General features: G+C 40.3%; 1 protein-coding gene across 4 annotated transcripts in view; it reads left to right on the plus strand.

Annotated features, from left to right (window-relative positions):
* DIP2B (DIP2 acetate--CoA ligase B (putative)) overlaps positions 1-12,714 on the plus strand; it is a 213,236-nt gene that overhangs the window by 170,483 nt on the left and 30,039 nt on the right. For all 4 annotated transcript variants that reach the window (XM_045801065.2, XM_045801067.2, XM_045801066.2 and 1 more), the window contains 5 exons: positions 32-168; positions 2,886-2,966; positions 5,082-5,209; positions 6,977-7,091; positions 10,269-10,470. In XM_045801065.2, coding sequence (XP_045657021.1) covers positions 32-168; positions 2,886-2,966; positions 5,082-5,209; positions 6,977-7,091; positions 10,269-10,470 — 663 coding nt within the window. The remainder of the gene's footprint in view (positions 1-31; positions 169-2,885; positions 2,967-5,081; positions 5,210-6,976; positions 7,092-10,268; positions 10,471-12,714) is intronic.

Below are 12,714 nucleotides of genomic sequence, written 5' to 3' on the forward strand. Positions count from 1 at the left end.
CTGCCCCTTAACTGTGTTTTCTGCACACTAGGGATGATGTGCATCGTGAGACCTGACGGACCTCCCCAACTCTGCAAAACAGATGAGATTGGAGAAATCTGTGTCAGCTCCAGGACAGGAGGCATGATGTACTTTGGGCTTGCTGGTGTGACCAAAAATACATTTGAGGTACATGATATGAAAGTTTTGGGGGGAGCTTACTTGGTGAGGTTAGGGTGCCACAAAGTCAGATGAGCTGGCCTATGGGAAGTAGCATAATGGAGCACTGAGAGAGTGTACTCTGGAGCTAGGCTGCTTGAGTTCAGATCCTGACTCTGCCACTTACTAGCTGACCTTGGGGGGGTAGTTCCTTAACCTCTCTGTGCCTCAATTTCCTTATCTTTAAAATGTGAGAAATCATAGTACTACCTCACAGGATTGTCGTGGACTAAATGAGTTGATGTTCATAAAGGGCTTAGAACAGCCCCGGCACGCAGGAAATACTGTTTATCCGTCAGGGAAATGAAGAGTAAGAGGCCTCCCAAAAGTTCGCTCTGGTGAATATGCCATACTTTGAGCTCTATAAGCCCACATATTTAATTTTAAGAGACACTGACAGTGGATCCATCTGTCCAGAGTAGACTCAAGTTAACCTGAGCCTGCGAAGACTGATGTCAACCAGAACAGCGGGTCACTAATGAAGAACCGTCCTGTCACAGGGGCTGATTGCTCCCGTTAGTCAGTCTTTCACGGAACAAATACTTGCGGGGCACCTTCTGTGTGTCTGGCAGTATTCGAGATGCTTGTGGTACCTCAGGAAAACAAACAAAGGTCCTCAAAGAGCTCGTATTGTAGTGGGACCAGCACATTGCTTTCCCCCAGACGGTTCTGCATGTGAAGACAAATTGTAATGAAAGTTTGCCAGGCGAGCCTGGAAATCAGAGCAGGTATAATGAATTGTCCGTATTTCATAATTGGGATTAGCCTGCCTCAGGGTAGTTTTTAGGGAACAGAAAACTCCATTTTATGGGCTGTTATATTAGATAGGGCTTATAATATGACCACTACCAATTTTTGGTTCTTGGAGCCTCTTTTTTCTATAATTGATTCTCAGTCTCCATATGGCGGGGCACATCTGTCTGCCATGCCGTTACTGGTACGTGCCAGTACAAAATCACGTAGCAGCAGATGTAACTCACGGGACAGTGTTATCTGTATGAATGGTGTGGTAGCTGGAAAAGGTTAAGAATTCCTGGCTGACCATCATCTGTGTTGACACAGCCTAAAATGGGATGATATGAATTATGAAACGTCTGTTATTACCATCATCCCATCATCATTATTACTGCTATAATCTTGGCCTGCCTTCAAAAGTTGTGACCGATTCATCTTGATAGGAGTGGAAATTGATACACTCTTAAAGCAAAGGTTTACTGCCAGGGTCTTGATTTGCTCTCACAGGTGACTAATTACCTGTGCTGAGTGTCTATACATTTTACTACTTTAAGTCTCACCCTACTTGTTTTCTTTTTAAATGCTTGGAGTACACAGGTTTCCAATCTCTGAGTTATTCGTCATTACATTTACCTTAACAAGATCCTCAAGAAGTGTTTGAAGATATTGATAATATTTTATTACGTTGCCTTTTGTACAAGAGCAGCTGGCCAGCCAAAAATTCTCAGACTTTAACATCAAACTGCTAGGCCCATAGTGATGAAGAAATTTTGTAATCTACAGTATAAATTTAATGATAGCGAAGTAGAATAAAAATCCTAACCAAAAAAGGAGAAAACTATTGCCTTGCAAAATCTTTGTAAATTAAAGTTTCTAATATTTTTCTTACTGGATTCTTATACTTAAGGCCTGAGAGAGTTTTCCAGTATAGTTAACATTTCAGTAGGACAGAAGACCTAGTCATGACTAGAAAATAAAATAAGCGTATCTTTAAAATTAAGCTACTGGCAGGGGGCTTGGGTTGGTTAAGCGTCCAACTGTTCGTTTGGGCTCAGGTCATGATCTCGCGGTTGTGGGATCAAGCCCCGCTTTGGGTTCTGTGCTCAGTGTGGAGTCCGTTTCAGATTCTCTTTCACCCTCTCTCTCTCTCTCTCTCAAATAAATAAATAAAATCTTTTTAAAAATAAAAATAAGCTACTGGTGAGAAAAACTTGGAAGGCCTCATGCCTTTTGTACAAATACATAGAAATCTGTACAGCAGTATTCAGTAGAGCACGTTTATAATAATAAAATTATTTTTTTCTGGCCTGCCTAGCCAGAAAGACTGCTTACACTGGAATAGTACTAAATTCTCATAGTTTTCTGAGGACCAGCTCTAGGCCAAACACTGCTTACATTTGCAAATCTGTTTACGTTCCCTTAATCTTTACCCTAAACCTGTGAGAGGCATTGGGAGCTCTGTTTTATGAAAGAAACTGGGATTTCACGAAGTCCAGGAACTTACTAGGAAGTGGCAGAGCCAAAAGTCGAACTACTTCTGACTTCAAGGGCTGCGCTATCCTGTCCCCCATGTGGTGATACATCACAGAACTGTTGAACAAAGAGAGCTAGAACAACCATCACCAACTTGGAAAGATATCCAAAATATGTATGTTATGTGAAAAATATATAGTATGGGAAAAAGCAGGTTGTAGAACAGTATATATAATATGATTCCTTTTGTGAAAATAAATTCTTAATTTGTTAATATATGCATCTATAAAAGGTCCAAGAGAGTCACAACAAATTGTAAATGTTTATCCCTTAAAGGTGGGAATGCTGAAGTCACTGTTTATATAATTTTAAGTTTTCAACAACGATATATTACCATTATAGTTTTTTTAAGACTTTTTTAAAAATCAAATACGTATTTTAAGAAAAAGTGTAGATTTTCACTGCTTTCTGTCTTTTAGGTGATTCCAGTGAATTCTGCAGGCTCTCCTGTTGGGGACGTGCCCTTCATCCGGTCAGGACTGCTGGGGTTTGTAGGGCCGGTAAGTGATACATTCATATTTGTTTTGGTGTATCTGATCCAGATATTTGTACTTTACAAAAGTTTCTGTCACAGAATAGAAGAAATTCGGATTAGATGAAGAGTGTAACAGGGCCTCTCTTAGATTTAGATCAGTTTTTGTAAGAATGTCATAAACTGAGGTAACATTTACTGCTTTCATTACCCAAGTTCATTTGACTCCTTCAAACTAAGACTTTTTGACTTTCAAAAAAACTCTTCATTTATTCTTGCTCCATTTTTTTGATTTGATTTCTGTGTTTCACTAAGTTAGAAGAGTGCTGAAAAAAAGTTACCTTAGCAAAGGGAGACCATAATGAATAATGTACAAAGCATTTCCATACAAACCAGCAGCACCACACGATGAAAACAGTTTGTTTTCCAGCAAATGGTATCTACAGGCACTGGGTTGACAGAGACAGTTAAGATACAAAATCTCTTCTCAGAGAGCTCTCAGCTTCATGAGCCGACAAGGAAGGTAGAGAGGCAGGCAGATCATGAAGGGTTTTACATGACGTAGTGGGAAGTTTGGATTGTATTTTGTCCATAACAGACATTCGTGATCATAGTTAAGCCCATATATCTCCATCCAACCTCCTTACTCTTTCTTTTCCTCTTACCAACTCATGTTACATAAGGAAAGATCTAATTTTATTTCTTCACCACCATTTATGGGGGCAGGGGGCGTGAGGGTATACCTCTAAGAGGATCGCTGTCCTAGAAAGAGAAATCTATAACTACTGTCTTGACTTCTCCTCTTAGCACCGAAAAGTTTTCCAAAACCCAGCCCCTTTTAGTTGACCTCTCCATGACCGAGGTCCAAGATGGAGCCGCAGCGTCCCGTCTGCATTCCAGGAAACAGGGTAGAGTGCAGTCCCACCATCTCTTAAGGAAGATTTCCTGACACCGCTGAGCTACACTTCCCCTTTTATCTCATTGGTCAGGGGGCACTGCAATACAGTCTTTATTTTGGTCAGCTGTGCCCAGCTAAAAATTCTGCTGTGAAAGAAATGGAGAAATGGACAGATCTATGTCTCTTTCTCTTTACTGACTTCCACCATAGCACTTTTCAGACTGTGTTGGAAATATCTGGTTCTTTTCCATCTTCTGAGATTAACCAGTAGCTTCCTGAGGCTAGAAGTTCTGTTTTACTTATATAATCCAATTGGTGTATGACACTACGTTGTGTGCGATAACTCAAAGAGTGACATTCATGTGGAGATGACTGCTAGTTAATTGGTTATGTGTAAACTGGCCAGGAAATTTAGGACTTGTGTAATGAATGGAAAAGTCAGTTTATTGCAAGTGGGTCTAGAATTACTGAGAAGTATTATTTGTACGATGATGCTTTTAGGGCATTGACAGCAGCATTTTCTGTAGCTGTGTTACCTTCTTGGGAAGGAGAGGCTCCTCCAGTGTTTCTTAGACCTTTCTTTATTAGCCTATTTCTGATCTTGCCAGATGGAAACAGCATTACCCTTATAAACCTAAAACAGGCGTTCTCACATTCAGCTGTTTTAATTTTTTCCTAATTCCAGTATTAAATGAGTTAACAATTTTTTTCTTTGCATCCATCTTGTGAATAGGTACATAATCATGGCTGGGAAAATAAACTATGTTTGTGTGGAGTCCTAGTTGTTTTCTTATAAAATTCCTCCCTGAGAATAAATATAACCAAATTCCTTTCTTATATACTGTAATTAATTATAATACGCTACTGATATCCCCCCTGATTTCTGAGATATGACACACTTTCTTAGATTCCATAAAATAGGGGCGCCTGGGTGGCTCAGTCGTTAAGCGTCTGCATTCAGCTCACAATGTGATCCCGGAGTTCTGGGATCGAGCCCCGCATCAGGCTCCTCTGCTGGGAGCCTGTTTCTTCCTCTCCCACTCCCCCTGCTTGTGTTCTCTCTCTCGCTGGCTGTCTCTCTCTGTCAAATAAATAAATAAAATCTTTATTAAAAAAAAAAAGAATCCATAAAATACAGTGTTGTTTTCTTATATTTTTGATGAGCTCTGTTTCAAGGCAGGAAGTAAAAGGTCTGTTTTACTATTTAAATAATGGAAATCAAGGTAAATTGTTGTTACCTTACAGGGCAGTTTGGTGTTCGTGGTTGGAAAAATGGATGGGTTACTGATGGTTAGTGGTCGAAGACATAATGCTGATGACATTGTTGCTACTGGATTGGCTGTTGAATCAATAAAGACTGTTTATAGAGGAAGGTGAGTAGTAAAAATTCAAATGTTAGCACTTCCAGTGGAGTCTGAATGTATCCTTACAGGGTGATTTGAGTTATATTCTGTAGAGTCTCTAAGTGATTGGGTTATTTTTGGCTAAGCACAGCAGGAGTTGGCCTTTGACTATTTATCTTAAATGGCGGGTTCTTTGGTTGAAATTGAGAGGAATAAAATATAACCGTATCCTGTATTTCAATTTTTAATTATTACTATTTGTTGAATTCTGAGGACTCTGGAGAATTCTACTAAAACATTGAACTTCCTACATCCCATAAATACAGAAATAGTGCCATTCAGACTAATTAAGATAGATGCTACGTTGTAGGAATTTTACATCTGAGAATTGTTTCTCTTACTCATCTCTAACTAAACTATTACAACATTTTAACACAGAGATTGACATAGTACACAAGTGCTCATTTCAAATTCCATGGATAAAGTCAATTGCAAGTCCTTTTTTCTTTGCTTATAAATGCAAGAAAAGATACTTGGTATATATTTGAGTAGTTGATGTCTATCCAGTAGTTTATAATCATGGATATACATCTTTAAAGCACTCTTGGTGTCTCTTTAGTTTTTTAAGAAGTAGGAAAAATTAATGAAACCATAGAGAACCAGTTCCTAAAATGTGTAGTTTTTATAATGATATGGCTTCCTCTGAGATGTAAACTCCGTGGGGCACTAGACCGTCTCTGTTTGGTCACTGTTACATTCCCAGCACTCAGCACAGCACCTGGCACACAGTTGGTGTTCAATAAATACATGTGGAAGAAAGGAAGGAAGGAAGGGCATACTCAGCTCTCCAGTGACTCCCATTCTTTCACGCATCCATTCAACAAATCTTTACTGGATGCCAGCTGTGTGCCACTGTGCTGGCTGCATGTGGCAGTGAACAAAACAGGCCAGGTTTCTGCCCTCGTGAAGCTCACATTCTCATTGGGGGAAACAGACAGTAACACAGAGACAAAGAAATCAAGAACACGTGGGCTGGTGCTAAGTGCCACATAGAAAGAACACGGGGACGGGTGGGAGTGTGCTTGCTGGTTTCTATAGGGTGGTCTGGGAATGCCTCACTAGTAAGGGGACGTTCGAGCGGAGACCTCACTCAGAACATCCCCCTCCCCTTGGCCTTCCAGGTCCCCCTGCCTGCCCTGGCCTGGGTCTGACCTCTCCCCACCACTCTCTGCTTCACTACTCTGCTCCAGGCACACTGGCCTTCTTGCTGTTCCTCAAACCTGCCAAGCTCGTTCCTACCTCAGAACCTTTTCGCTTTCCGTTCCTTCTGCCCGGAAACCTCTTCCTCCAGATCTTCGCATGGCTCGCGTCCTCAATTCACTCAGGTCTCTGCTCCAGTGTCCGCTCCTCAGGGAGGCACTCCCCCACCACCCTGCCTGCAGTGGTGCGGCCACCCCGCACACCGCTCTGCCCCTCGCCCTGCCTTGCTTCTCTTCCCGGTGTCTACTCCAACATGACATGATTTTATATTTATTTGTTCTGTCTCTGACATGCAAGCTCCACGAAGACAGGCACTGTGTCCTATTTATCGCTCTGTCCCACTGTTCATGCCAGTGGTGCTTATTAGTACATGTCTGAGTCCTCATTTTAATGGTAATGACTGTGGCATTTTCTTTTCTGAACGACTCACTGCTGGGTAGTGTGGTGGGGATGTCTCCTCTCTGTTATTCCAGCTGAGCAAAGCAAATAGGTCTGCTTGTGAAGGGAGTCCTGATGTGTTTGATCTGTCTCTCTTAGAATTGCTGTGTTTTCTGTGTCTGTATTTTATGATGAGCGCATTGTGGTGGTTGCGGAACAAAGACCCGACGCCTCAGAGGAAGACAGTTTCCAGTGGATGAGCCGAGTGTTGCAGGTGAGCGCGCACCCTGGCTGGCTGTCAGGGCGGGCTGGCTTTGCTGTCCGAGGGGGCAGCGGCCACTGAGTAAGCCTTTTCTTTGTTGGGCCCGTTGTGACACCTTATTTTTTTCTTGCCCGTCAGCACTCCGATATTCTGGGTACTAGAAGCAAAGAATATAATTAGTACCGTTTCTCCCTCTGGACCACATAGTCTTTTTCTGCTCAGGTTGCCAAGAACAATTGAATTGACCTGCCTCAGCAAATTCTTTAGCTTTTTTTTGTGCCTGAGTGTTTAGTAACCATGAGAGTTTAGACTGACCATGTGTGGAACACATCTCTGACAGAAATCAATCCACTTGTCAACAGTCCTACTACGTATGTTCTGTAATAGGTGCCGAGCGTGCCGGGATCCAAGCAAATGTAAGACGCTGTTCTTACTCTGAAGGAGCTTTCCTGTGGAGTTAGAGAGCTAGGTGTGAAAGCCGTTAGGGAAGCAGAAGGGCCTGTACTCTGTGTAAGGGATATGTCACTAGTTGGGGAGGGGGGGAGTAGGACAGGTAGAATGATGAGAAGAGTCTAGTCTTCGTTTGAAATTACAGCCTTTGAATCATAGTGCCACTCCATACCAGAGGTTACGTAACCTTACTGAGTTTATTTCCTAACCTGTAAAGTGGGGATAAAACGAGAGAGCAATGGGAGGGATTTAGTGAGATCATTATTTGAAATATACAGGGTGTATTTGGTAAATAACGATGGTGATTATTATTAACATCAAAAATAATAATGAATCATCGAACTTTACATCAGAAACCAGGGATGTACTGTATGGTGATTAACATAATAAAAAAAATTAAAAAAAAAGAAAAAAGAAAATTAATTCCCACGGGGAAAAAAATAATAATAATCATAAGCGTAATCTCCAGTAAGGAGTTTAGAGAGACCCACTGTTTTAAATAACATTCCCTTTCACTCTCTTATTTGTCTACTCAGTATTCATCACCATGTGTTTATAGTTATTGTTCTCTATATCCACTACAGTGTAAGGCCCATGAAGGCCAAGACCTCCTCTGTTTTGGTCACAGTTCGGTCCCCAGATCCTGAGAGTCATGCCAGCACATACACATAGTAGGCTTAGTAAATATTTGTTGGATAATGTGTGGTCCAAAGAAAGCATGGACTGTCTTTGGCAAAGAAAATTCTATATTATTGGAAGTGTTCCCAACATTTATTACTTGTCTGCTTGGAGCATTTGGTTGTATTCACTGCCAGTTAGTAGTAATGTTATAGAAATGATGCAAGCCTGAGATGAGTGATAGGACTAGATGACTTTAAAGATTTCTTTTTATCTTCGGGGTCTGTGGTTCTGAATTATCAGCTGAGGGAGCATAGGCTATTTGTAGTGAAAAGACAAGAAAGAATCTACGGAGGATAGGCTGGTCGGCAAAGACTGTAAAGAGGTGAGACTGGGCTGATCTCTGAAGGATGGCTAAGAATCAGACCTGAAAAGAGAATATTTTTCATACCATTCATGTTTTTGAACAAACAAAGTGCTTATTTCATTTGGAATGAATGGTGAGGTATAATGGTAGAATGTTGTGATGAATTATCCATTTTCTCCCTATTATAGGAAACTGAAATTCCCCAAGATATTTCTTATTTTTCCCTGGAAAGCAAAGATAGGAATTACATGCACTGCTTACTTACTAATCCAAATTCTTGTAAGTCATTCAGGGTCTGATTTGGGCATGAAATAAGAGGGCATTATTTCCCCAGTATCTGTAGCTTCTCAGCTTGGGGTATTTGGACCTATAGTAGAACAGTAAGGACTCCGTATGTTCTGGTAGGGTAGAGCCCAGAGGTTAACCCCAGATCTATGTATGATATAAACTAAATACCTAACTCAGCACCTTTTAAAGAAGGTGGTCGGTTGATGACTTGCCAGATGGTGTATTTTCAGTGGGGAATCCAGGCTATAGGTAATAATATTTGCTAACTGTCTGTATATTCTAAAATACCAAAGACTTGGGAACCCTGCCGGACTTTCTATTTCCCAGTTGTCTCTGTCGATTAGTAGGATAGTCTGAGGAATATGACGTTCGGGTTTATTCCTTTGCACTGTTGTTTTAATAAAAGGTCTTGTCCGTCTTTTATAACCATTGGTCCATTCTTCTAAGGCTGTATCTCCTTTTCAGTAAGACTTATGGGTAATTCAGTAGAACTCTCTCAGCTGGTATGTTTGGAACTGGTATTAATAGTTGGTCAGTTAGTTTTAAAAGGTGGTCGAAGCAGAGAATCATAAAAATGAGAAATTCTTCAAGTATTAGATTTTTACACAAAACAGATAAATACCCGCACTCATTGGATACAGAGCAGTGTGAGTATGAGTTTGTGTTCCAGGTCAGCCTGCTTCCATAAACTGCATCAAACTGCATGGTCTGTGGTTTCTGTTTTCGTCTCCTGTAAGTTAGGCCAGAATGCGAGTATGTGCAAAGGGACTAGAGTACATAATCCTTACCTTTTAGAATTAACTTGTGTTTACCAACAATAATTTTTTAGTGAGTCTTTCCAAACAAAGCACAACGCTCTCTGTCCCTTTACACTCTATTTTATCAATTGCTGTAACAGTTAAATTACGTGAACACGAGAACAAGAATAAAGGTGTAGAAACACGCACAGCTGATGTTCAGCAGGGGCGCGGCCGGGAGCGGAGGTGCGCTGAGGGAGCCAGTGGCCTCCGGCGTTCAGTGTGTGGTGGGCCTCACCCCGTTGTTTTGCAGATGGGATTCTGGGTAACTTGGTGAACCAGTTAAGCAGGGCCCCACTTCCAGGGCTTCTCTAGTGTTCATAATAAAAATACCTTGCCTCTATTGAATTGAGCTATGTTGTATATTAAAAGAACAAGAACAAATTTCTGGGTTTTGGACATTACCATTCAAGAGAGAACATACTGAGGCTTAGAAATCAGTATCCACCGCTGTCCATTTAGATCGTATCTTACCCATCCTCTTGATCTCTGCCATTGCTAAAAGAAATAGGTAACTTCGGGTGTATGAAATAGGAATAATCTAGCAGATTCTAGACCTAGGATGGATAGAAAAGGAAAAATCCTAGAGTAGGATAATGGATTACATTAGGAGGATGTCAAATGCAGTAAAATTAATCTCACTGAATATTTTTCTTTGTATTTTTCTAGGCAATTGATAGCATTCATCAGGTGGGTGTGTATTGTCTTGCTCTGGTGCCTGCCAATACGTTGCCAAAAACTCCTCTAGGAGGGATCCACATATCTCAGACGAAGCAGCTCTTTCTGGAGGGATCTCTACATCCTTGCAACATCCTTATGTGCCCACATACATGTGTGACCAATTTGCCAAAACCCCGACAAAAGCAACCAGGTAATAAGCTAGCTTTGAAGGAATAACATTTAAATTATAGCTTCAAGAAGCTGACTTTTTTCAGCATGATTCTTCATCTAGAATCGGATTTTACAAAGAATAGCATTAGATGACCAAAAGCAGGGAGGATTGAGAACCTGCAGTTTATTACTGGCGTCCTCTTCTGAGTACTTCTCAGTAGTGTGCTTCCATGTCCCCCGGATGTAAGGTTTGGGGTTAAGATGATCAAAATCTCACTTGTGGAACTAGAATAAAACAAGTCCTCTAAGAGAAGGTTCTGACAATAATAAGAATAGCTAGTAATCGAGTGCTTACTAAAGCCAAATATAATGTACATATGTTATCCTAAAGTGTTGCCCCCAGGTGTGGAAAATAAAGTTTGGAAAAGATAAGAATTGTGCTCAAAGCCACATAGGTAGTTAGTGGCCGAGTTGAGACTCACACCAGTTATGACTCTAAAATCCACACTCTGAATCACTGTTATACGGCCTTTCTGTTGGGAATCTCTTACCGAAGAGTCGTCCCTCAGTCCTTCTAAGCTTTAGGGGTCTGATTTGGGCCTATAATATCTCTGGGAGCAAGATAACTTAATTTTGAAATTTCCTACATTGTAAACACAGGATAAATAGCATATTTTGCATTTGCCATATTCCTGTGAATTCAAGATGCAGGTAAGTGTATGGGAATTGCCATATGGAAACAAGAAAAAAAACCCAAATAGTCCATTTCACCTTTTTATCTTATTTCCGAGCAGACAGAGGTCATGAGTCTGAGTAAGAGGCTAAAGGGAGGAGTAATTGATTGATGGTCAATCATGTTGAAATATCTGTTCAACCCAACATGAAATCATTGAGTTTTTTGGTACTATTTTATTTTAATTGAGAAGTTAATAAGAGGTTCCCCACCTCCCATTCACCCACTTGCGTATGTCAGCACACTGGCCTCCAAATGTGTTGAGAAGAGATGGGGTAGTTGGGGAGATTAGGAAGGGAGGGGGAAGTGTGGCATTTAATCATATTTCTGTAAGACAGCTTTGGCTGAAAGGTAAACATAATGTACAATAATAAAATATAAGGTTAGCCTCTTACTGTCTAAAACATTTTTATTCAAGACATTATCCTAACACTATTAAAATGTAAATATACTCTGCTCTGCAAAAATTACTTCCGTGGTCTGGTGGCTGAAGATGATGTCACAGTTTATTGTTTAATTAGATAGATGTTATTGTCAACTCACCTGCTAGCCTTAGTAACAGTGTGTATAGAGCTAAAGTATCTGTGACATTTATCAGTTTCTGCTAGTGGAAATAAGAGTTTATGGAGGCTAATATTCTGAAGGGGCAGTCAAAATCAAGAAGTCTGTAAGTAATTCATCAAAAAATGTATAAAAACTATCTTCACGTTGCCTGCCTGTGTCTGGCAGATGCATGTAACACACAGCGCCCTCTCTAACTCACAGCCTGGTTTACTGAAGACCCACATTCATTTGTCATATGAGTAAAATCCTATTTTATTTTATTTTATTTTATTTTTTAAAAGATTTTATTTATTTGTCAGAGAGAGAGCAGCACAAGCAGAGAGAGAAGCAGGCTCCCCTCTGAGCAAGGAGCCCGATGCGGGACTTGATGCCAGGACCCTGGGATCATGACCTGAGCCGAAGGCAGACACTTAACCAACTGAGCCACCCAGGCATCCCTGAAAATCCTGTTTTATTAAATAGTTTTTAATATGTTAAATATCTTTTTTTAATTGAAATATGATCAACATACAGTATTATATTAGTTTCAGGTATACAGTGTAATGATTCAAAAGTTCTATAGATTACTCAGTGTTCATGACGATAAGTGTACTCTTAATAATAAAATGCTATTTCATTTATTTTTTAGTAAAATGCTATTTTAAATAGCATTTAATCTAGGATTCTTTTAACGAACATTTCATGTCATAGTAGTTGCTTAAAAGGTGCTACCTAGAGACATAGTAGATGCTTAAAACATTGCTTTTGCTTGCCAGATTTCAATTTTATTAAATGATAAAACCTATATAAAAGATTTATTTCTAAGCCCCCACAGGTAAGGCTTATGTCTAATGAAAGCATTAGGTTTGGATTCTGTATTTTTGCTGACTGTTGTGATGGCCTGCTAATATCTCAGTGGGATTGATATGGGTTGGACCAAAGCAGTTTGAAAACCATGGCATAAATGGGGTAGAGATAATGTGGGGATAACATGAGATGTTGGGATTT

The sequence above is a fragment of the Ursus americanus genome, chromosome 25, assembly GCF_024610735.1.
Source record: "Ursus americanus isolate L20-20 chromosome 25, mUrsAme1.1.p, whole genome shotgun sequence".
In the NCBI taxonomy this organism is placed as follows: Eukaryota; Metazoa; Chordata; class Mammalia; order Carnivora; family Ursidae; genus Ursus; species Ursus americanus.